At 41.5% G+C, this 23,027-nt stretch overlaps 1 protein-coding gene across 6 annotated transcripts in view; it reads right to left on the reverse strand.

The window, feature by feature from the left end:
- The window catches only part of Letm2 (leucine zipper and EF-hand containing transmembrane protein 2), a 25,304-nt gene extending 4,556 nt beyond the window's left edge, over positions 1-20,748 (reverse strand). For 2 of the 6 annotated variants that reach the window (XM_023721973.1, XM_023721977.1), the window contains exons 1-9: positions 20,209-20,669; positions 18,287-18,334; positions 18,040-18,117; positions 14,730-15,183; positions 12,678-12,821; positions 5,898-6,035; positions 4,564-4,764; positions 3,213-3,332; positions 341-449 (exon numbers count right to left, since the gene is read on the reverse strand). In XM_023721973.1, coding sequence (XP_023577741.1) covers positions 341-449; positions 3,213-3,332; positions 4,564-4,764; positions 5,898-6,035; positions 12,678-12,821; positions 14,730-15,183; positions 18,040-18,083 — 1,210 coding nt within the window. In that variant the 5' untranslated portion in view covers positions 18,084-18,117; positions 18,287-18,334; positions 20,209-20,669. Of the gene's footprint in view, positions 1-335; positions 450-3,212; positions 3,333-4,563; positions 4,765-5,897; positions 6,036-12,677; positions 12,822-14,729; positions 15,184-18,039; positions 18,118-18,286; positions 18,335-20,208; positions 20,670-20,691 lie in introns of those variants that run through there. The other 4 variants (XM_023721974.1, XM_023721976.1, XM_023721975.1 and 1 more) reach the window with 4 other exon arrangements.
- Between the last annotated feature and the right edge of the window lie 2,279 nt (positions 20,749-23,027).

Here is a 23,027-nt window from a genome sequence, read left to right on the forward strand (position 1 = left end):
CAACCTAACAGGAATCTGGGGAAGGAAGATATAAAAGAGTAGGAACCAGGTGGTTCAAAAGGAAAAGTGGTTACAGCAAGGAGAAATCTGCTAAAGAAGACTAGAGAAAGAAACAAAGATACTCAGAGCAGGGAAGTTTCTGCTTAAAGCTGGGTGAACCAGCCCCAGGGCTACCCCTGGCCTTCTGGAGGAGGGAAGTTAAAAGCAGCACTCTGCCACTGAATCTTAAAAGCATGTTAAGGTTGGTTGGGCCCAATTCCAAAAGAAACACCTCTTCAGGTCGCAAAAGGAAGTTTGATGATGGAGAGGCCTCCACAGTAATAACCATTACTTGCCTCACCATGCTGCGGTATCTCGATCGGTTTCGGCTTCACATCTATCAAGTAGAAGGTGCGAGAGAGCAGCAGCAGAGATGGGGGCACATTCTCCTGCAGGTGCAGGTCCAGCCACTGAGGAGTAGAGAGTCACAGATGGTTACAGAGCAAGGGACGCTCAGTTGCCCACCACTCTTCCCATGTTATGACAACAGTCATGGTAGAAGACACCACATTAATTCTCCAGATTTCTTTCTGCACCAATCTGAGTACCTGGCAGCTTCCCTTATTATTAGCAGGGAGGAAGTGTTCAATTAAACTCTCAGCCCAACTGGGATCAAAGTAGCTAAATACCCTATCTTCTCTGAAAAATTAGAAGCCAGGTGTGAGGGCATGTACCTGTAATCCTAGCACATAGAAGGCTGGAATAAGAGGATCCCAAGTGTGAGACCAGCCAGGACATAGCAAGACCATGTCTCAGAAGACAATACAAACTCACAAATAAATACACATTAAAATGAGGATAAACTGTAGATGTGGACCTTGTGCTTGCCGGGCAAGCACTTATTGTACTGAGCCATCTCCCCGCCTGTAAGTTTTTTTAAACGGGTTCACTATGCAGTTCACGTTGGCTTTGAACTCACTATGTGGCCCAAGCTAGCCTCAAACTTACGGTGATTCTGCTGCCTCAGCCTCCCCACGTGCTTGGATTATAGGCATGCACCACCACACCTGGCCAGATTTAAATTTTCTAACTGTCAAATTGACCACACTTTCTTTGTCCCCCGAGACAAAGTGGGAACTGAATGCTAGGCCTCACAAAAGCATTCTACCACTAAACTATATCCTTAGCCATTTTTATTTTGAGGTGGTCTCACTAGTTGTCCACACTGGCCTTCAACTTGCTATCCTCCTGCCCCAGCTTCCCAAGTCGGTGGGATTATAGGTATCTGTTACCATATTCAGCTTGACCAAGTTTGCTGCTTGACTTTGGGGACAGGGTCTCACTATGTACCCCAGGCGAACCTCAGACTTGCAGTGATGCTCCTGCCTCAGCCTCTAAAGTGCTTGAATTACAGACAAGTACTACCATGTCCAACCTGACCAAGGTTTTTTTTCTCTTAATATTTTTAGATCAATTATACATAATGAAGACACAACTCAAAGTTAAACACGGGCTGGGGAGATAGCTCAGTAGAGTAAGTGCTTGCCTGGCAAACGCAAGAACCTGAGTTCAATCCCTGGTTCCACCAAAAAAAAAAAAGGTAAACACAACGTGCTCAAAAACAAGTCTTTCTCCTATCGCTATTCTCTAGCCATTTTTTTCCCTACGTGATCTTCCTGAGATTCCCCCCTCCCTCACAGGTACCAGGGATTGAACTCGGGACCCTGCACTCACCAGGCAGGTGCTTATTCTACTGAGCTATCTCCCAAGCCCCTTCTTGAGATATTCTATGCACATACAAATTTATATTTTTTTATCTTTATACAAAGGATCACATATACACTGTTCAGTTCTTTGCTTTTTCCACTGAAATATCTTAGATATTGTCATCTCAGTAGATGTGGTATTGTTCCTTTCTTAAATATCTTTACAGGACTTCACTATGTGTAAACACCACAATTTGATGATTCTCCTATTAAAGAACTTGTGGCAGTCTACAATGTTTTGCTACTATAAATGGATAATATTGTACAGATGTCATTTTGACTTGCACAAAGAACACTGGGCATAGCAGCCTACACTTATAATTACAACTACTTATGAGGCTGAGGTAGTAACATTGCAAGTTTAAGACCTGTCTGGGCAACTCGGTAAGACTCTGTCTCAAAATTTTAAAAAGGGCTGTATTTGCCTAGCATGTGTGGAAAAGAAAAAAAAAAAAAAAAAAAGACAACAGGAAACCCAAGATTGGAAGCAGGAGGGAATCTGGCATGTGACAAGGCCACTGCTGGAGTTAGAAATAGAGGGTCTAAGAGGAGGCAGCCTCTGATGTTGAGCACTCAAGCCTTGGGCTGCAAGCTGCAAGGAAACAAGGGCTTTGTCCTACAGATGCAAGGAACTAGGCTCAGCCAACTAAATGAATTAGCGTGGCAGTGGATTACTCCTCAGAACCTCTAGAGAGGAACACAGCCTGTACTTCTGACCTATGGAACTATGAGCTAGTAAATGAGTGTTGCTTTGAGCCACTAGGTTAGCAGTCTGTAATAAGAGCCATAGGAAACTAATACAAGCCACATGCAAGGGAGCATGCCCACAATCCCAGCACTCTCAGAGAATGAGGCAGAAGAACTGTAAATTTAAGCCAGACTGTCACAAAGGGAAGGGGCAGCTCATTGCTAAGGTTCTGGGTTCAATTCCCAGGATTAAAAGAAAAAATAAATAAAAACTAATACAGTGTCCCATCCAAGTCAAAATGCAAAATAAATTATCTTTTTCAATGAAATAAGGTAAATTAGGTAAAATGGTTTACTTGTACTATGGTTCAGACCTTAAACATCTAAAGGTCTGTGCACTGCAGGTTTGGTGGCAGGGCCCTAGGGGGCAGCACCTAGCAGGTGGACATGACCTCACTGGGGTATGTTTTTGCAGTGACATTGGAATATTGGCCCAGCTTCTTCCTCTTTCTTTGCTTCTGGCCACCACAAATGGAAGAGGTCTTCTCTGACACGCATTTCTGCCCTGATGTATTGTGCTGCTATAGGTCACAGTATCAGAGCCAAGCAACCATGGACTGAAACCTCAAAAAAACTATCAGCCCAAATAAATGTGTTCTCCTGGGCATTTTGTCACAGCAACAGAAAGCTGTCTAACACATTTCAGAAGTAGAATGAAAAACAAGGTCAGCAAGTCACTAAAAAGAATCCTGGGAGGGGGGCGAGGTATGGCTGGCTTGCCTCTGTGAGCTGTTGTCGCAGTTGTTCCTCAGTGAGGCCCAGGGACCGCATGCCTCGGGCTCTACAGGCAGCTTGCAGTTCTGACACACTCAAGTCTTTCACCCCTTCTTTGGCAATTATCTGCAAGAAACGTAAGGGACAGGGTCAGATCCTCTGGTTCTAATTTTACCCCATTGCTACATTCTAACAATTCAGTAGAAGTCCAGAATCTATTGCTTGGACCTTCTGTTTTCTTCACTGACTCTTTCACAGGCCTAGACCCTAAAATACAAGGTGACTTTGGCAAGTGAGAGTTGAGATGCAAGGAATCTTGTTATCAGATATTAATAGTAGAGATATTTAGATATCTCTTTCCCAACATTTTACTGACAAAGTATTTCCCCTCTTGATTTGCATTTTGCCTGGTTGTCACATCTCTTCCCTTGTATAGCACAGCATCTTTACAATTCACTACAAGATTTGCACTTGAAAAGCTTTCAAGGTAGAATTTGTTGGGTGTCTCAGTGCTGATTTTACTCCACTGCCCCCACCTTTACATCAGGCAAGAATGGCCCCTCTGGTCCCCAAAACTCCCTACATAAATAACTGTAGTTTCTGCTTGGTGTGACCCAAAGCTACTGTTCTCCTGGGACCTGTAGTTATGCCAAAGTTCTGAAAGCAAAATCTGAAACCCAAATGAGGCCAATGGGATCATGTCTTCGCAGATCTGGGAGACAGGAACCCTCAGGTAAAATGCTGTATAGCAGCTGGTTTAGATTGGAAAAAAACATCCTTTCCTTTTTTTTTTTTTTTTTTTTAGTGGAACCAGGGATTGAACTCAGACCCTTGTGCTTGCCAAGGAAGCACTTATTCTACTGAGCCATCTCCCCGGCCCCTCCTTTCCATTTTTTAAAGGAGTCTAATTACTAGTTATAGTCCAAAGTGGTGCCATCCATAACACATTTGGGCTGTTTTTCCCCAGCATTGTGCTCTGCCAGACTCTTCTTAGCAGGCCAACTCATCCAACAGAATATTAACTTCGGCACCAGCTCTGTGGTAGGGGGGCACATGTGTGGGTACTTCACCACTTTGCTACTTCCTTCCCAGCAAATCCTAACTGCCTTAGATTAGTCCTAGCCAAGATATCCAAAGCACTGTTACAGTGGCCTTCTCAAAGAAATGGTTCCCAGCACAACAGACATTTCCTAAGATGAGTAAGCAAGATGCCAGTCATCCTGGCAGTGATTGTTTAAACCACTCATCTTGCCACAATCAGTTCCTGAAAGGACCCAACAGAGAACACTCTTCTTTGTGAGAAAAGCACCCCTCCAAGTCCCTTGGGCCTCCCTGGAAGCCACAGCTAAACTCTTACTCTATCATCTGCTTTTATAGACTTCAAGGTCATCAGAAGCTGAAAGCGAAGCAAATTGTTGGTTCCAAAGGTTTGCAATTCTAGCAGTTTGCAAAGGGCAACTAGCTGAGGCCGATCTAGTTGCTCCAGAGCCAGCTGGTCCTCAAAGAGTTTGGAAAAGCGAACAATCTCTTTTGTGCTGGGCTTGTGGCCTGTCTGGACCTAGGCAATGAGACAAAGAGGCTAATTAACATGTGTTGCTTACGTCCCATAGCCTTTCCACAAGACTAATGGAAAGAAATGTCAGAGCAGTTACAGGCTCTATTTGCAGTCTGGAAATGTAGTTCAGAGCCAGCCAGACAGCTCAGCACTCAGCGCTTGAGAGGCTGAATTCAAACAGGAGAATTACCTCAGGTCTGATCTGTGTAGTGAGACCCTATAGACCCTGTACTAAATACATTTAAAGAAAGAAAGAAAAAACAAAAAGTTCAAAGAGGAGTAAAGAAATCTGGGGCTGGGATATATCTCAGTGGCAGAGCACCTGCCTGGTAAGCTCAAGGTCCTGAGTTCAATTCTTCTCTCTCTCTCTCTCTCTCTCTCTCTCTCTCTCTCTCTCTCTCTCTCTCACACACACACACACACACACACACACACAAGAAATCTGAAGTTAAACTAAAACATTGGAAAAATCAGAAATAGTTCAAAAGTATGACCATTCTTTCTAAGAATTTACCATTCTCTTCAACACAATTTTTTTGAGAAAGGATCTCACTGTTCAGTCTGGCCTTGAACTATGTTGTCCAGGATTGTCTTAAACTCTTCATGATCTTTTTGCCTCAGCCTCCCTAGTGCTAGGATTATGACATGCACCAACACACCCAGCAAACACAGTGATTTTTTTTTTAAATTTATTTATTTTATTTGTGTGTGTGTGTGTGTGTGTGTGTGTGTGTGTGTGTGCAGCTCAGCTCACCAGGGCTGGCTGGCATGTGGTGCTGGGGGATTGAACCGCGGTCCATGTGCTTTGCTAAGCTTGTTCTAAGTAGGTGCTTTAGACCACTGAGCCATCTCGCCAGCCCCCACAGTGATTGTTTTAAGGTTGCCTCTTTTGCAGACTACTATGCTTAAAATGTTAAATGTTTAAGTATCATAAATAGGGCTGAGGATATAGCTCAGTGGCACAGCCCCTGCCTGGCAAGCGCAAGGTCCTGAGTTCAATTCCAGATATATCATGAACATATGATTTTGGATTTTACAGTTTCAAAGATTGTGAGCAATCTGGAAGATCCATGGAGACATGCACTTCATACAATTCCAGCCCAGAATTTGTTTGGTACAAAGTAAAAGACAGATACCTGTTTTACATAGGATGACAGCTGTGTAGAGGCCTCTCCCAACTTGGCTCTGTTCCTCCTGGCCATTTCTGTAATTGTTTCTTGAAGAAATTTTGCTAGTTCCAACTTTGCAGCCATTTTCTTTCTCTGTTTTTCTTCCTTAGTGGTAGAAAGGAAAAGTTAATTCTTTATGACTGCATCTAAGTAGAGACAGGAGAAATAATTGTTATCTTATTACTGCTCATCCTTATAACATATACTGTATAGTCTTCACATTTAAGTGGGTTTGTGAGAACCAAAAGCAATATAAAATACTCTATTTGAAATTCATTTTCTAATCTGAATTTGTTTCTCATAACTACAATGATTATAAGCATGGGCTAGATAAAAAATGTCACCTGAATGAGAGGCTTTTTCATTATTTTTAAAGATCTACCAGTCTCATACAAACCATCTAGACTGCCACCTGACCAAACCCCTTGCTAAGTAGTCCTGCATTTTACTTAACAAAGTGAAAAATCTGCTGGGGATATGGCTCAGTGGTGGAGTGCAACAGTTTGCCTATTATGTGCAAAGCTCTGGGTTCGATCAGTATCACAAAGTAGGATATCAATTTTTACTAAAGTAGCTTACAGTTTAAGAAGAAAAAAACTGAATTAAATACAATACAGTAATTTAAGTGACATAATAGGTAATAAAAAAAGCATTACACAGAAGAGAATTAAATGTTCATTCTCAAGAGTGACCAGTGCTTCTGAATCCCTGTTCATCATCAAAAAATGCAGTGTGGTGTCATTTTCAAAACAACCATGGTCAGGACACTTGGGTGTAGACAGAAACAGAAACTGATTGGTCTATTTTTTTTTCCCCAATTGGTCTATTTTTTAAGTTTTCTTCTCCCACCACTGATCTCCTTCTATTCCTACCTCCAAGCATGAGCAGATCAGTAGTGCTAGACTGTGTTATTGTCTTTTACACCATTATGCCATCCTAAGCATTCTTCTTTTTATCCAGAGCACCTTTTACAGACTGGTAAAATTCCATAAGTTCCATTCACTCTTTCTTTTTTAAAATTTTATCTTATGTATTTAGTACAGGTTCTACCGCATCTCACTACACAGATTGGATTTGTAGTGATCCTCCTGTTTTCAGCCTCCCATGCGCTGGGATTACAGCCACGCGCCACCATGCCCAGTCTTACTCACTGTCTCAGTGAGCCCCAGGGGCAGGGCCAGCATAGCACACCACGGATCCAAGCTGGTCCCTGTACCTGCCTAAGCAGGCACTTTAGTCCACTGAGCTATCTGGCCAGCCCTTCCATCCACTCTTTAAGTCATGGTTCCAAAATTACCTCTTCCATGAAACATTTCCTAGTCTTAGTGATTAAAAAGTTGTACTCTTTGTCCTCTAAAAGTATTTTATAAGGGCCGGGGAGATGGCTCAGTAGAATAAGCGCTTTCCTGGCAAGCACAAGGGCCTGAGTTCAATCCCTGGTTCCTCAAAAAGAAAATAAAAACTCACTAAAAGTATTTTATTCAGACTTTCATAGTATTGTCTAGTAGGGAGACACAGAAGAGAAGAAACATAACTGCTTGTTTTCTAGCCCACCCTCTTCACAGTGGCCACCCATGCGCCCTCTTTTCAGGGACTGTGCACAAGCACTGAAGGGGCTGATTGGCTCAAAAAAATCACATCTATTGTCTAATTAGTCACCATATTAACAATGACTCTTCGTTTTTCCTTGTTTTGTTTTATACTTATGCTTTAGTGGAGAAGTGATAGTCTTTTTCAATAAATGGTGCAGGTAAAACTTGAAAGTCACATACCAAAACAATTTAGACACTGACATTACATCTTTTTTTTTCACACATTACATCTTCCACAAAAATTAACTACTGCACCTGTCTGGCAAACATAAGTACTTCAGTTCAATTCCCATTTAAAAAAAAAAAACAACAACAACAACAAACTTCTAATCATCTAAATAGATCATAAGGGGGTTTATGGGTTAGCTCAGTTGTTTAAAGCACCTGCTTGGGCAAACTCAGTCAGGCACAGGGGACTGGTTCGATCCCCAGCTCCACAAGCCGCACCAGACCCACCCTTAAGGCAGCCTGAGCTAACCAAAAAGAAAAAGGAAAAAAAAAATCCTCGATAGATCATAAGCCTAACTATAAAATATGAAACCGTAAAACTAGAAGAAAACAGGTAAAAAGGGAAGGTGACCTTGGGTTTGACAACAGGCTTTCAGTTGCAACACCAAAAGCACAAGGATGAAAGGGAAAAAGACTGCCAAGTTGGGTTTCCTTACAAGTATTTGCTCCGTAAAGGCACTCTTTAATGAACAAAAAGATAAGCCATACCATAAACTAGGAAATTATTGGTAAAACATAGCTGATAAAAGACTTTTATCCACCCAGAAAGAATGGCTATCATAAAGAAATCACCCAACAACAAATGTTGGAGAGGCTGTGGGGAAAGGGAACCCTTCTCCAGGGCTGGTGGGAATGTAGACTAGTGCAACCATTATGGAAATCAGTGTGGAGACTCCTTAGAGAACTTGGACTGGAAATCCCATTTAAACCAGCTATTCCTCTCCTGGGAATTTTCCCGGAGGATCTGAAAACATCCTATCATAGGGATATATGCTTGCCTATGTTTATAGCAGCACAATTTTTGATAGCCAAATCTTGGAAACAACCAAGATGCCCATCACCTGAGGAATGGTTGAAAAAGATGTGGCATTTTTACACAATGAAAAAAAAAAAGACTTTTATCCAAAACATACAAAAAACACCCACAAAACAAAACTAAAACAAATCACTTAACAAATGAAATATGAATAGATATCTTTCCAAAGAAAACATATGGGGGGCCTGCACCTTAGCTCAGTTCTTTGGGCTGGGGAGGTGGCTCAGTAGAATAAGTGCTTGCCTGTTAAGCACAAGGGCCTGAGTTCAATCCCCAGTTCTGCCAGAAAAAAAAAAAAAAGAAAAGAAAACATACGAAAGGGCCAGGGATGTAGCTCAGCAGCACAGTGTCTGCCTGGCAAGCACAAGGTCGTGAGTTCAATTTAACTCTTTATGATCACGATGAGTCCAATCTGTGTAGTGACCCTGTACTAAATACATTTTTTTATTTTTTTTATTTGTTTATTTATTTATTTTGTGTGTGTGTGTGTGTGTGTGTGTGTGTGGCCAGCTCAGCCCACCAGGGGGCAGGGCTGGCTGGCATGTGGTGCTGGGGGATTGAACTGCGGTCCCTGTGCTTTGCTTAGCTTGTTCTAAGTAGGTGCTTTAGACCACTGAGCCACCTCACCAGCCCCTAAATACATTTTCTTTAAAAAACCCTCCTATTCAATATAGTTGTGGAAACATTAGCCAGAGCAATTACACAAGAAAGAGAAATACAAGGAATAAAGATAGGAAAGGAATAAGTTAAATCATTATTTGCAGATGACATGATACTCTATATAGCAGACCACAAAAAGCTCCACCAAAAGACTTCCAGAATAAACAAATCCAGTAGTGTAGCTGGATACAAAGTCAACACTCAATATCAGTATCATTCTTGTACATGAACAACAAACTCACTGACAAGAGAGAGATTAGGGAAACAACATCCTTCACAATAGCACCCCCCAAAAATGTAATACTTAGGAATCAATCTCACAAAAGAAGTAAAAGATCTATACATTGAAAATTACAGTACTTTAAAAAAGCAGATCTAAGAGGATATCAGAAAATGGAAAGACATCCCTTGCTCATGCATAGGAAGAACCAACATTGTGAAAATGGCCATACTTCCCTAAGTTTGGTATATACATTTAATGCAACCATGTTTAAAGGACCATTATCATACTTCCCAGATCTAGAGAAAACATTCCTAAAATTAATTTGGAACCAGAAAAGATCTAGAATAGCAAAAGCAATCCTGGGCAACAAAGGCAAAGCAGGAGGCATTACAATCTCTGACTTGAAACTATACTACAAGACTACTATGATAAAATCAGCATTGTACTGGGGGGGGAAAAAACAGACATGAGGATCATGCAACAATTAGAAGATGCAACAGAAAAAAAGAAAACCCATAGGCTGGGAAAAAATTTTAGCCAACTTACTGTCCATCAGACAAAGGACTTCTATCTAGAACATACAAAGAACTGAAAAAAATCAGGCCCCCCCAAATTCAAAGACCCAATCCAAAAATGGGCATCTGAGATGAACACACACTTCTCAGATGAAGAAATACAAATGGCAAATAAGTTTATGATAAATGTTCAACATCATTGGTCATTCAAGAAATGCAAATTAAAATAACACCAAGATTCCTTTCTCACCACAGAAAGAATGGCTAACATCAAAAAAATCAACCAATAACTAATGCTGGCAAAGGCTGTGGGGAAAAAAGGAATCCTTCTGCATGTTGGTGGGAGTGAAGACTGGTACAACCACTGTGGAAATCAGTGTGGATACACCTCAAAAAACTAGGATTAGAGGTCCCATTAGACTCAGCTATTCCTCTTCTGGGTATTTTTCTAGAAGAATTAAAATCATACCACAAGGATATATATGCACCCATGTTTAGAACAGCACAATTTGTCATAACTAAATCTTGAAAAGAATTTAGAATGCCCATCAACGGAGGAATGGATAAAAAAGATTCTTTTTTTTTTTTTTTTACCGGGGATTGAACTCAGGCCCTTGTGCTTGCTAGGCAAACAGTTAATCTACTGAGCTATCTCCTCGGCCCCTAAGATGTGGTATTTTTATACAGTGGTGGTATACATGAATAAATGGTATATTTTCCTACAATTCTTTTTTTTTTTTTTTTTGCGGAACCAGTGATTAAACTCAGGTCCTTGCATTTGCCAGAGAAGTGTGCGCCACCACGCCTGGTTTTAGTGGTTGGCACGGTGTGCCTCAGCTTCCAAGGCTGACACAGTGTGCAGTACTAGTGATTAAACTCAGGTCCTTGCATTTGCCAGAGAAGTGCTTATTCCACTGAGCCATCTCCCCAGCCCCCCTACAATTCTTAAACAATGGTATAAATATAATTTTTACAATTATACAATTTTTATACAAAGAGTATTTTTATACTTAGCTATAAATAAGGATAAACTTGAGGTTTTGATTGGTAAGTGTATTCAACTACAGACTATACTCACAAGTGAAATAAACCAGACTCACATGTGTAAACATCATACCGTCTCCCTAACGTAAGAAATGGAAAGAGTACGTAAGATCTAAAAGGTACAATACAGCCAGGCAGGGTGGTACAAGGCTGTAATCCCAGCACTTGAGAGACTAAGGCAGGAGCATGACTGAGAGTTGGAGAGGAGCCAGGGCTACAAAGTGAGTTCAAAGCCAGCCTGAACTGCATAGTGAGATCCTGTCTCAAAAAGAACCCCATCCCCCCCCCCCAAAAAAAGGTACTATAGATATTGTGAAAGGAACAGAAACTGCTCAGGGGGCCGGGGAGATGGCTCAGTAGAATAAGTGCTTCCCTGGCAAGCTCAAGGGCCTGAGTTCAATTCCCAGTCCCCCCCCCCCACCGAAAAAAAAAAGCAAAAAAAGAAAATGCTCAGAAGGAAAGAAACAACTGAGATGGATGAAAGGAAAAAAGAAAGAATGGAAAAGAAAAAAATATGTATACACACAAGATAGCTAAGGTAATTACACTATTAACTTCTATTAGTTCATTGAAAGGAACACTTTGTGCTTATACTGTTTGATCAATTTTGCAACCTTGTAATCTGAGCAACTACTTTTTTTCTTTTCTTTTTTTTTTTTTTTTAAACCAAGGATTGAGCTCAGGCCCTTGTGCTTGCCAGGGAAGCGCTTATTCTACTGAGCCATCTCCCCAGCCCCTGAGCAACTACTTTCAAGATAGCAATATGCAATATAATCATTGTTAATTTCCTAATATCCTGTATTGGAACTCTATTTCATTCTTTTTGTTTTTCTTTTTGTTTTTTCTTCTCTTTTATAAAATCAAAAACTTGCAAGTACCCAGGCATAGTGCCATATGCCCGTAATCCCAGCCTCAGAAGGTGGAGGCAAGGCTGTGAGTTTGAAGCCAGCCTGGGCTACAGAGGTCAAGGCCAATATGAACTGCATAGTGCGACCCTGTCTCAAAAAGACAAAAATCAACAAACAAACCAAACCAAATGGAAAAACCTTGGAAGGAACCAAGATGCTATACATTCAGTGGATGATGGGTAGATAAACCATGGTATATCAGGATAATAGAATTTACCCGTGGCCCTGTCCATTTCCTTGCTGGTCCCCTAATATCACAATCATGATTGCAGTCCTAGAGTCCATGTTCACATAATTCTAGTGATACTTCCTTGTTTTCTAGCCGTTACATTTAATCTTGGTGTTGGGCCTGCTCTGGCAGCCTCTACCCAGCCTAACTGGAGAGCTGTAGTATCTACCTAGTGTCTGCCTGCACAACTCAGCAGCCCTACCCCATGCTCTGCCTGCTTCCAGACCACAGCCACCACCCAGTGTCTGAGACTCATGAGGCAGATACGTGACATTATACATTATAAAACCCACAGGTCTGTAAGCCACAAAGAAGGAACCCGAATGTCACAGACAAGCAGATAATAACATATCAGTATTGGTTCTTTAGTGGTAACAAATGTACCACACAGATGCAAAATGTTAATCACAGGGGAAATTGGGTATGGCAGATAACAACAGTGCACCAGAGCTCTGTATTTTCTGTGAACTTAAAATTGAGCTGAAAAAGAACTCCTATTAATTTAAAAAAAAAACTAAAAATTCTGCATACCTTTTTGGATTCACTTTCAAAAGTTGACGGCAACATATTTGGGAAGAGTTTCAGAAACACTGGTATCAAGAATTCCATGAAGGGTACAATTATGAATATCATGAATGGAACCAAACGGAAGAAATCAACACAGGTTCTCAACAGCTGAAGAATTAAATGCATAAACAATACTTAATTATTTTAAGACATGCAAAAAAAAGTCTGCCTTGGTTCTTTTTTTTAAAAATGTATTTGGTACAGGGTCTCACTACGCAGCTCAGACTCATAGTGATCCTCCTGTTTTCAGCCTCCCCAGCACTGGGATTACAGGCATGCACCACCACACCCAGTCTCAGTAGCCAGCTCAGCATGCCTTGGGGCAGGACCTGCAAGGCATGTGGTGCTGGGCATCAAACTCTGGTCCCTGTGCTTGCCTAAGCAGGTGCTTAGTTCACTGAGCTATCTCACCAGCACCTGCTTTAGTTCTTAAAATGTAAATACAAAATGGGTTTATAAAAGGAAAAGGTGGAACTTTGCTTCACCATGTCTATAAAGTAGAATTTATGGGGTAATCTTTAAGGAAATCTGTGACAGTCAAAATATTGACATCTCTTAGCTTCCATCAAATGAGGGGCTCTACTTAAATAACAGAGTATGAGATAGTCTCACTATGTTGCCCAGGCTGGTCTCAAACTCCTGCACTCAACTGATTATGCAGCCTCATCCTCCCTATAGTACTGGAGACTGTGGGTGCATACTACTATTTGGCTTTGAAAATTATTTTTTTGTTTTTTTGTTGTTTTCTTTTGTGCCTTTGAGTCAGCATCTTTTTTTTTTTTATGGTACTGGGGATTGAACTCAGGACCCTGAGCTTGCCAGGCAAGCGCTTATTCTACTGAGCTATTTCCCCGGGTCCCTCTTTTGTGTTTTTGAGATAGGGTTTCACTACCCAGTTCAGGGATGAACTCACTTCATAGCCCTGACTGGCTTCAAACTCAAAGCAATCCTCCATCCTCAGACTACTTAGTGCTGGGATTATAGGCAGGCAACAAACACCATGCCTGACTAAAAAATTTTGTTTTTATTTTTGGCAGAACCGGGGATTGAATTCAGGTCCTTCCGCATGCCAGGAATGTGCTTATTCTACTGAGCCATCTCCCCAGCCCCTAAAAATTGTTTTTTAAAAAAAACACGAATGCTTAATGTAGTAACAACTTTGTATTTCTGATTAACATAAAATCTGAAGCCTTTCAGCTCCTTGGAGAGATTTAAGAAATATAACTGCTGGGCATAGTGGCACATGCCTATCATTCTAGAAATTAGTAGGCTGAGACAGGAGGATTGCCACAAGATCAAGGCCAGTATAGGCTACATAGTGAGTTTAAGCCCAGCTTGAACTACACAGCAAGATACCATTTTATAGGTAATAATAATTGCTCTTGAGGGTCTAGGTATGGCTCTGTGTAGAGCTCTTTTCTAGCATGAGCAAGGCCAAGCTTCATCGTCAGCACTATACAAAATAAAAAACCAAACAAAAAACCCTCTGGTCCTCACCAGTAGTTACATTCCTACTTTAGGGTAGCAGGTTGCTGAGGTTCAAATCCAGGACCTTGAGAACACCAGGAAAGCTAGATTTTATTTTATTTTATTTTATTTTTCAGGCCTGGGGATTGAAGACATGGACCCACGGATGATAGCCAAGCACTCAGCTACTTCCTCAGATTTCTGTTTTTATTTTGATGCGGAGCCTTCCTAAATATCCCGGGCTGGCCTCCACTTTGCCATCCTTCTGCCTCAGCCTCTGGAATAGCTAAGTGGGTGCCACTATTGGTGCTTTTTAAGATGAACTTGGAGTTTAAGTCTTAGTTCTCTGATTTTTTTTTTATTTATCTACTTATTTTGAGACAAGGTCGCACAACTTAGCTGGCCTTAAATTCTCTACATAACCTAGGCCGCCCTTGAACTCAAAATCTTTCTGTCTCTGCCTTCCAAATGCTGGGATTAAAGATGGAGGCTTCCCAGAGAGTGCATTTTAATTTCACAGTTCCTTGCTCAGACATAGTTCTCACCTACCCTTCGTCTCTCTCTCCTGGTCAGCACCTGTCCATGCAGCAGTCTCCACACCATTCTGGCAGCAACTTTGGTGTCATTCCAAAGTAAGTAGAATCCATTGTAATAATACTTAAGTTCATCCACAATTTTTTGTCTATAAGATCGTTTTCCTTCTTTAATCTTCGTCCCAGTGTCTTCTGTGGGCTGAGGACTTGATGCCTTGGGTTTTTCTGGGGTTTGCTCCAGGGGAGGCTCCCCAGAGCCCTGTTGTAACCAGGAAGCTGAGGTATGCAGCTTTTGCTCGAGTCTAGTTCGGACTGGAAGTGCTGCCATGCCCGCCCAACTGGGATAAGAGTGCCTCTTGCTCCTGTAGTGCTTTCCATGTGTCTTGTTCAAGTAAGGATCTGGCAGGTGAAGAAGTGCAAGTGATGGGGAAGGAGAGTGGCACATGCGCAGGGCAAAAGGGCTGGGGAACCTGGGATAAAGAGCAAAGTCCTCAGACTCAAACATGTGCTATTTCAAACTTAAACAGAGACTTTATCGGGTAAAAGAAAATCATGTGTTTTTTTTTTTTACTATAAATAGCTAATGTTCATTAATGAACAAATAATATGTAAATATACACATAAACATTTGTGGGGGATGGTGTTGGGGATTGAACCCAGGGCTTTACACATACTAAGCATGCGCTATACCCTCTGAACTACACTACCAATCCCAAATATAATTATATAATTATATATCCCACTGAAAAGCAGTATATTCTATAGTTGAACATGCTCTATGTAAGATATTATATTCTTTTTTTTTTTTACTATGGAGCTTGGCCTAGCCTTAAATTTGTGGTGATCTTCCTGCCTCAGCCTTCCAATTGTTAGGACTATAGGCAGGCACCATGACACTCAGCACACATTAATGTTCTGGGCTGGGGAGATAACTCAGCAGTATAAGCACCTGCCTGACAAGTGCAAGGTCCCACCAAGTTTGATACCTGGTACTGCATGTGCTGGCCCCAGAAGCAGGTAGAGTGGCACACACCTGTAATCCCAGCACGGGGTGGGGGGGGGCCTGAGACAGAAGGATCACGTAAGTCTGAATTATGAGTGAGACCTTGTATCAAACAATAAATAAATTTTTAAAAAAGAATAAAATAGGGGCTGGGGAGCTAGCTCAGTGGAATAAGTGCTTCCCTGGCAAGTGCAAGGGCCTGAGTTCAATCTCTGCTTCTGCAAAAAAAAACTAAACTAAAAAAGAACAAAGTGTTATGTTATAAGTCAGCTATTCTCCATCTGTTTGTTTTTTTTTTTTAACCAGTTATTCATTTTTAAACCTAGCAAACATGTTTCTGCTAGGGATTACAGTATTAATTTTATCAACTATGATAAAATAAGAGGAAGATTTGTGTTTATAGCCACACTACTGATTATATGTATGTTTTAATGAAACATTTCACGGTTCTTCTTCTTCTTTTTTTTTTTTGGCAGAACCAGGGATTGAACGCAGGCCCTTGCGCTTATTCTACTCATTTCACGGTTCTTGTAGAGCTTAACAAACCACACAATACTGCTTTGTCCATGTAGTGTCTATACACTCAAATAAGAATAGTCAGCCGTGGTGGTGGACACCTGTAATCCCAGCACTTGGGAGGCTGAGATGGGAGGATCACCATGAGCTTGTGGCCAGCCTGGGCAACAAAGTGAGCGCAAGGCCAGGCTGTACTACATAGCAAGATCCTGTCTAAAAAATAAAACATAACAAAAACAAAACACATCAAATGAGAATAACTTTTAATCAAAATATCCTTCCACTTAAAAATTCCTTAAGAACACTAAGAATAAGAACTGAGCACACTAGCCAAGGAGCTCTACCTTCTAACACTGCAATAGTCCACAACCTTCATTTAAACTGGCATCTCAAATTGTAAATAAAAATTAAAAATCCAGGCAAAAAAAAGGTTACTGGCAAAGAGATTTATTTTGGCAAAAAGATGTTTGCTTTTTCCATTTTCACAACCTATTTTTAAAGCATGCCAAGATAAAAAAAAACATTCTTGGGCTCAAAGGGAGAATGTAGGGCTGGTGAGATGGCTCAGTGGTCTAAAGCACTTACTTAGAACAAGCTTAGCAAAGCACAGGGACCGCGGTTCAATCCCCAGCACCACATGCCAGCCAGCACCCCCCCACAAATAAATAAATAAATAAAATTTTTAAAAAAACACAACAAAGGGAGAATGTACAATGAATCTGGCACAGTAAGTTCTCTGTGAATAGTTTTCCAAACAAATAAATAAGTGATGATAGACTTTGATGGGACAGGAATTGCTCACTAGCCATTTTACTACTTTTTACTTCTAAGGGCCTCATATGATATGTATCAGCAACATAGACATCACTCTAAAACCATTAAACCTTTTTAACCATTAAATCTTTTATCCTATCTGTACCATATATCTAGAAAATGACTCAGCTTGAATTCTAAAGCATATAGGAAATTTTATATAATTTTATTTTTTTAAAATTTATGTGTGTGTGTGTGTGTGTGTGTGGCCAGCTCAGCCCACCAGGGGGCGGGGCTGGCTGGCATGTGGTGCTGGGGGATTGAACCGAGGTCCCTGTGCTTTGCTAAGCTTGTTCTAAGTAGGTGCTTTAGACCACTGAGCCATCTCACCAGCCCTTTATGTAATTTTAAATACATTCAAATATTAGCTCCCTTCTGGGGAGATAGCTCAGTGGAACACAGTGCTTGCCTGGCAAGTGTAAGGTCCTGAGTTTGATCCCCGGTATCACCAAAAGAAAAAAAAAATTAGCTCCCTAAGAATTGGCATAAGGCCAGGGAGATGGCTCAGTGGAATAAGCGCTTCCCTGGCAAGCGCAAGGGCCTGAGTTCAATCTCCAGTTCTGGGCTGGTGAGATAGCTCAGTGGTCTAAAGCCCCTACTTAGGCAAGCTTAGGCAAGTATGCAGGGACCTCGGTTCGATCCCCAGCACCACATGCCATAACAGCCCGCCCTCAGGGTGGGCTGAGCTGACCATAAAAAATATAAAAATTTAAAAAAAAATTTTAAAAATCCCCAGTTCTGAAAAAAAAAAAGTTAAAAAGTTAAAACCAGCAAAGTTTTAAGCAGCTTCTAAGCCAATTTTCCATCAGGAAAATGAAGTTCATATATATTGGGCCAGAGATCTAGCTCAGCAGCACAGTGCCCACCTGGAAAGTACAAGGTACTGTGTTTGATTCCCAGTACCAACAAAACAAAACAAAACATATACATACACCTGGTGTGTGTGTGTGTGTGTATGTGTGTGCGTGTGTGTGTCCATCCTGATGATGCTTACCTCATACAGGCTATTGCCAAGACTGAATTACAACTGTAGGCCATATTTATTTTTGTCTTAATTAATCAACACGGAGACCTAGGTAAAAGAAGTAAACAATTTAGTGTTTTTTAAAAATCAGCTAAAAGATCAGGATTTAACCACTGCATAGGTAGAAAATTTGCATATTCAAAGTGCACAATATTCTTTTTTTTTTCACAATATTCTTAATATTTATTTTCAACAATCATTAGTAGTATTTTCTTACCTCTGGATTTGAAAATTGTTCTTGGAGATTCCACTGCATAGAAATGATCTGTAAAATAATGATGTTCATGATGACAACATGGCCTCCAAAGACATTTTTAGGGCTGGGGAGTATAGCTCAGCGACATAAGTGTCTGTCTGGCAAGCACAAGGTCCTGAGTTTGATCCCCTGTACCGCCAAAAAAGGGACCTTTTTATTTCTGGTTCATAGTATCTAATAATCTAACTTGAATGGTTGCCCAATATTTAGGAGGATGAGAAAGACATTCCTATCTGTATCGTAAGAATATAGTTAGAAAGCAAATACCTTGGTTTTGTTTTCAGTCAGCTTTTTCCGTAGTGGGCCAAGCTACCACAAATCCTAAGGCCCAAAAGTATTCACTGATCTCATTTATGGAGCAATGAAGATACACATGGCGCTCACTACAGGTAAGCAAATTTCCAGAACTAGCAATTCTCCAGAGCCTCAGCCGAGGTTATCGATTTATTATTTAATTTTATTTATTTATTTTTTTTTGTCTTTTTTTATTTATTATTTTTTTTATTTTTCAACAAATAATACACTGCATATATTCTTCTTAGTGGTTAATTGCTGTACAAGATGCGGACTTGTGATCCTATTTACAAACACCATTAGAACAAATCATTCTATTCATTAACAGAATGTAACTATATATCTATCCCAACCACTTTGAATACACAGATACAAAATGGACATTCATCTGCATACCTCATTTTTTCTAAGTTCCGTTATTGAATATTATAGGTGTGTAAATTCAGCAAAATATTCTAAGAGTCCAGTAGCCCATAATAGCATTGGGTCTTCTGTTTAACTGGCAATGTCAGAAATTATTGACCTGAGTCCCCCACAGCTCAACTTAACAGCATGGCTTTATTTCTTATAATTTCGTCTTCATACTTTTCTGCTGGATGGTTAAGACCAAGGTAAAGCAGGACCTATGCAACAAGAGTTGTAGCTTTTTGGTCTGAGAAGGTCAGTGAAATGCCCTCAGGATTTGTCCTGAGATCCTGTACCTCAGATTGTAGAACCTTTATCAGTGCAGCCATGTGGATGAGTCACGGCCAATGCTTGGCCAATGTGCTCTCTGTGTAAGCCTGAGAGAGTATCTTCTCCCCATGTGACTCTCCTTAGGCCCACTCTATGTCATCGATCACTTTCCTCTTTGGCCCCATAATCTTCTTGATCAGAAAATTTGGGACACTACCGAGGTACATGACGTTACAGCACAAGTTCTCACATGTCCTGAGTCTTAATTGACCTTAGAAGGCTAGGGCCAAAATGTTGGCTTTCCTTGTATCCCTCCATTTTCTCTAATTTTGGTCTGCAAACTTAGGTTGTTAACCATCCAGAAGAAAAGCTTATTGTTATTATCAAACGATTTGGGCTATCAATCTTAACCTCACTATCTCACTGCTTATTTAATTTTAAATAGGATCTCTGTATGTCGTTCCTGTTGGTCTTTAATTCATTTTATCACTCAGGCTGGCCTGGAACTCGCAGGATCCTTTCGTCTCAACTCCCCTAGCGCAGGGATTACAGGCCTGTAATCCTGCGCCAGCATGCCCATCTCTGTACGTTTAAATATACTGAATCAAACCCAAAGTAGTGACGCAGGCCTAAAAATCCCAGCACTGTGGGAGGCTGAAGGCAGATGACAAATTCCAACTCACCCTAGGCAAATCAGCGAGTTAGCGAGACTCGATATGAAAAATAAATTTAAAAGGACTGGGGATGTAAACTCAGGGTGAAGGTTCGATCCCTGGCGCTTTTCAGCTAGGGGCGGTAAGGGGTCTTAGCGCTGGGTCCCAAGAGCACCAGGTGTCGCCTGGCTGGAAACCTCGGCCACTGAGCTAAGCTTCTGTAGAGGGCTCGGTGCGGTGCTGCGCTGGGGAAGTCCGGACCTGCGTGGCGACGACTCTGGTCCGGGCGCGTCACCTCAGCGGGCAGGCTCGTCACCACGCCGGTGCCGACCGCGCCTCGGTCCTCGGTCAGCGGCTTTCGCGCGCGTGGGGTGCGATGGACCAAGGTGGCGGGCTCCGAGGGTTTCGTTGGGGAGGAGAATGGGAGAGAAACAGGCACGATGACCCTAAAGTGGTGATCTGGGGTGTTGGAAACGAAGAAGTGCAGGAGCGCGGAAGGGAAACTCGGAAGCGAAGTGCGAGAGGCGGGGGAATAGAGACTGGGCTTCCAAGCCGAGCGGCGGGAGAGGGGTGAATGGTAGGCTGAGAGCGCGGTGGGAACTGGAAGCCGCCAGGGTAACGCGGCAGAAGCCGAGGGAGTGGAGACAACGACGCAGGAGCGGCCCAGGCCGAAACAGCGGGGGCTCGGCCTCCCCAGAACGGCCGCCGGCCTCCCACTTCCTTTCCAATTTCTCTCGCGCTCACCAGCTAGCAGGGCCGGAGGACAAACCTCTACGGCTCCACCTCTCAGCCTCCTCGGTTGACGTCACTGAGTGATGACCCCGCCAACCAATAAGCACTCAAAATCTTCGAAGGGCGGGCGTGGTTCGCAATGACATCCCGTGAAGCTAAGTCCGCTGCCCACTAGCGGAAGACAAGTCTTCTTGTGTTTATTTCGAGCGTTGGTTCTGGAGAATCCAAGTCCGGCGTCCTCTAAGACGTCAGTGCACGGTAGTCTGTGGCTAACTCCTTGGGAAACCCTTGAGAGAAAGCTAGCTAAAGAACCTCCTCTTACCCTAGTGTAATACTTGATAGTCGTCATGGAAACCATGTTGGAGTCACGAATGACATCATTTTGATGTAGTCGCCCTCTGCCCCCACAACTCCAAAATGTCTAGAGGGACCCAAAGGGGTAGGAGATTGAAGGGGTAGCAGAAAGGGCGGGAGTAGAAAGGAAAATGTTCTTCCTTCTTCAGGGCCCGGGGCTGGAGCACCGTGAAATCTTCATATAGAAATTACACTAAGGAAATGTGCTTTATAAATGTTCCCTTAACATATATCGCCTATGATCAGTAGTTGGTGTGGAAGCCTCAACATTTAAATAGTGTCTTTGAGCTGTCAGTGACACAGGGACAGCGCCGCAGAGGTAACCGGGTGTGCGGCCACCTGGGCAATAATACTGAGCTGGGCTTGTCTCCCTGCTGCAAAGTCTGCGTCTTCATTCGAGGACACTTCAGTTCCTAGGATGGGCAACTAAGCCATCTTGGTGAAGTGAAAAACCTAGAAATACTGTTTTTCCTCAATTATCGCTTCCTCCACTTTATTGTTTTAAAGGAAGAGGAAAATGTTAATGGTTGTAACACCAGACAGCAAGGAATCGCTTTCTCTCTGAGAAGCCGCCTTCACGTGTGAGCCCGCAAGACTTTTACTCCTCTGGGCAGCACATTTGTAAGAACGAAAGATGGCGGGTGTTCAATTTCAGTGACAAATCCAAACCGCTTTTAATCCATAACGCATTTTGCAGGTAATAATCAACTATGTAAAGTAGGCAAAACTTTTCAGTTCGGCCACTAGAGGTCCCTTTGTGCTTGTCTAAGGCCCAGCTTCTCAGGGTTTACTAAATGAAATTTTTTAAAGCTTTCCTCTTTACATTTTCCCTCATGCAAATGCCCAATGGCAAATTTTTGAGCTTTGTAAGATACATATAAAAAATAAAAGATATATGTAATTTTAATGTAAATAAACTTTTGCATTACCATATACATGTACTTTTTCTGAGAAAGATCATAAAAAGAATGTTAAAATACTCTTCAGTTCACTGGGAGACATTTTATACCAGGAAATATTTTTATTCATGCATTGTATTCACTTACAACTGGGCACAGAGAAAATCATTAAGTATTCATAGACCAAATGAGTGACTCTATGCCCAGTATTTGAAAGATGAGCTAGGTTTCCTTCCCTGGCCATGTGCCAACAATTCTAGTTTTCAAAAGGAACTGTTTTGCTATATGTTTATCAATAAAACTTTGAAAAGAAAAAAAAAGGAACTGTTAAGAAACCTTCTTATTAAAAGCCAAGTGTTCACAAACAGTGCCTTCTGTAATCAGGCTTGATTTATTTGAATTTTGGTATAAGTGACTTCAGGATATAAGTTGTATATAATCTGCAGAAGACACAACTTCCCGTTTTTTTTCCTCCCCGAGAATTCTGTTTGCTCATTTTCTATAGAAAGGAGTAAGTGTGTTCCCAAGGTCACAAGATACCAGATATTGAAATTATTAATTTTATGTTAGATGATAGATGTATATTATTATTAGTGCTCATTTCCTTAGCCAATGCCCCTGATCAAACATTAACAGTATTTTCTAATGTTTTGCAGGAACATTGTACAATTACTTCATATAATTTCAGTTGTAAACTTTTTTGTCAGCATAGCTATTAGAAGCAGGCTAAAACAAAATTCCAGGTGACAATTTACTAGGTTCTCCTCAAGGACAGAAATCCAGGTGCTAAGCCAACATGGCAATTTATCAACATATCAAGGTTCCAGGATGGCGGGAAACAAAGGATGGAGGTAGAACCATAGGAAAAAATGTTTTTTGTTTCTGGGTTTTTTTTTTTTTTTTTTTTTTTTTTTTTTTTGTTTTTTGGTACCAAATCAAACTCAGGATCTTGCGCTTGCCAGGCAGGCATTTATGCCGCTGAGCTATCAACCTGCCCCCCCATTTTTTCCCATAATTTTATTGAGAAACAAATAGCAATGAGACAGTTTCAAACCAAATTGGTAGGACAGTTTCAATAATTAACACATTGCATAC

This window comes from Octodon degus, unplaced genomic scaffold (assembly GCF_000260255.1).
Source record: "Octodon degus isolate 3935 unplaced genomic scaffold, OctDeg1.0 scaffold00088, whole genome shotgun sequence".
NCBI lineage: Eukaryota > Metazoa > Chordata > Mammalia > Rodentia > Octodontidae > Octodon > Octodon degus.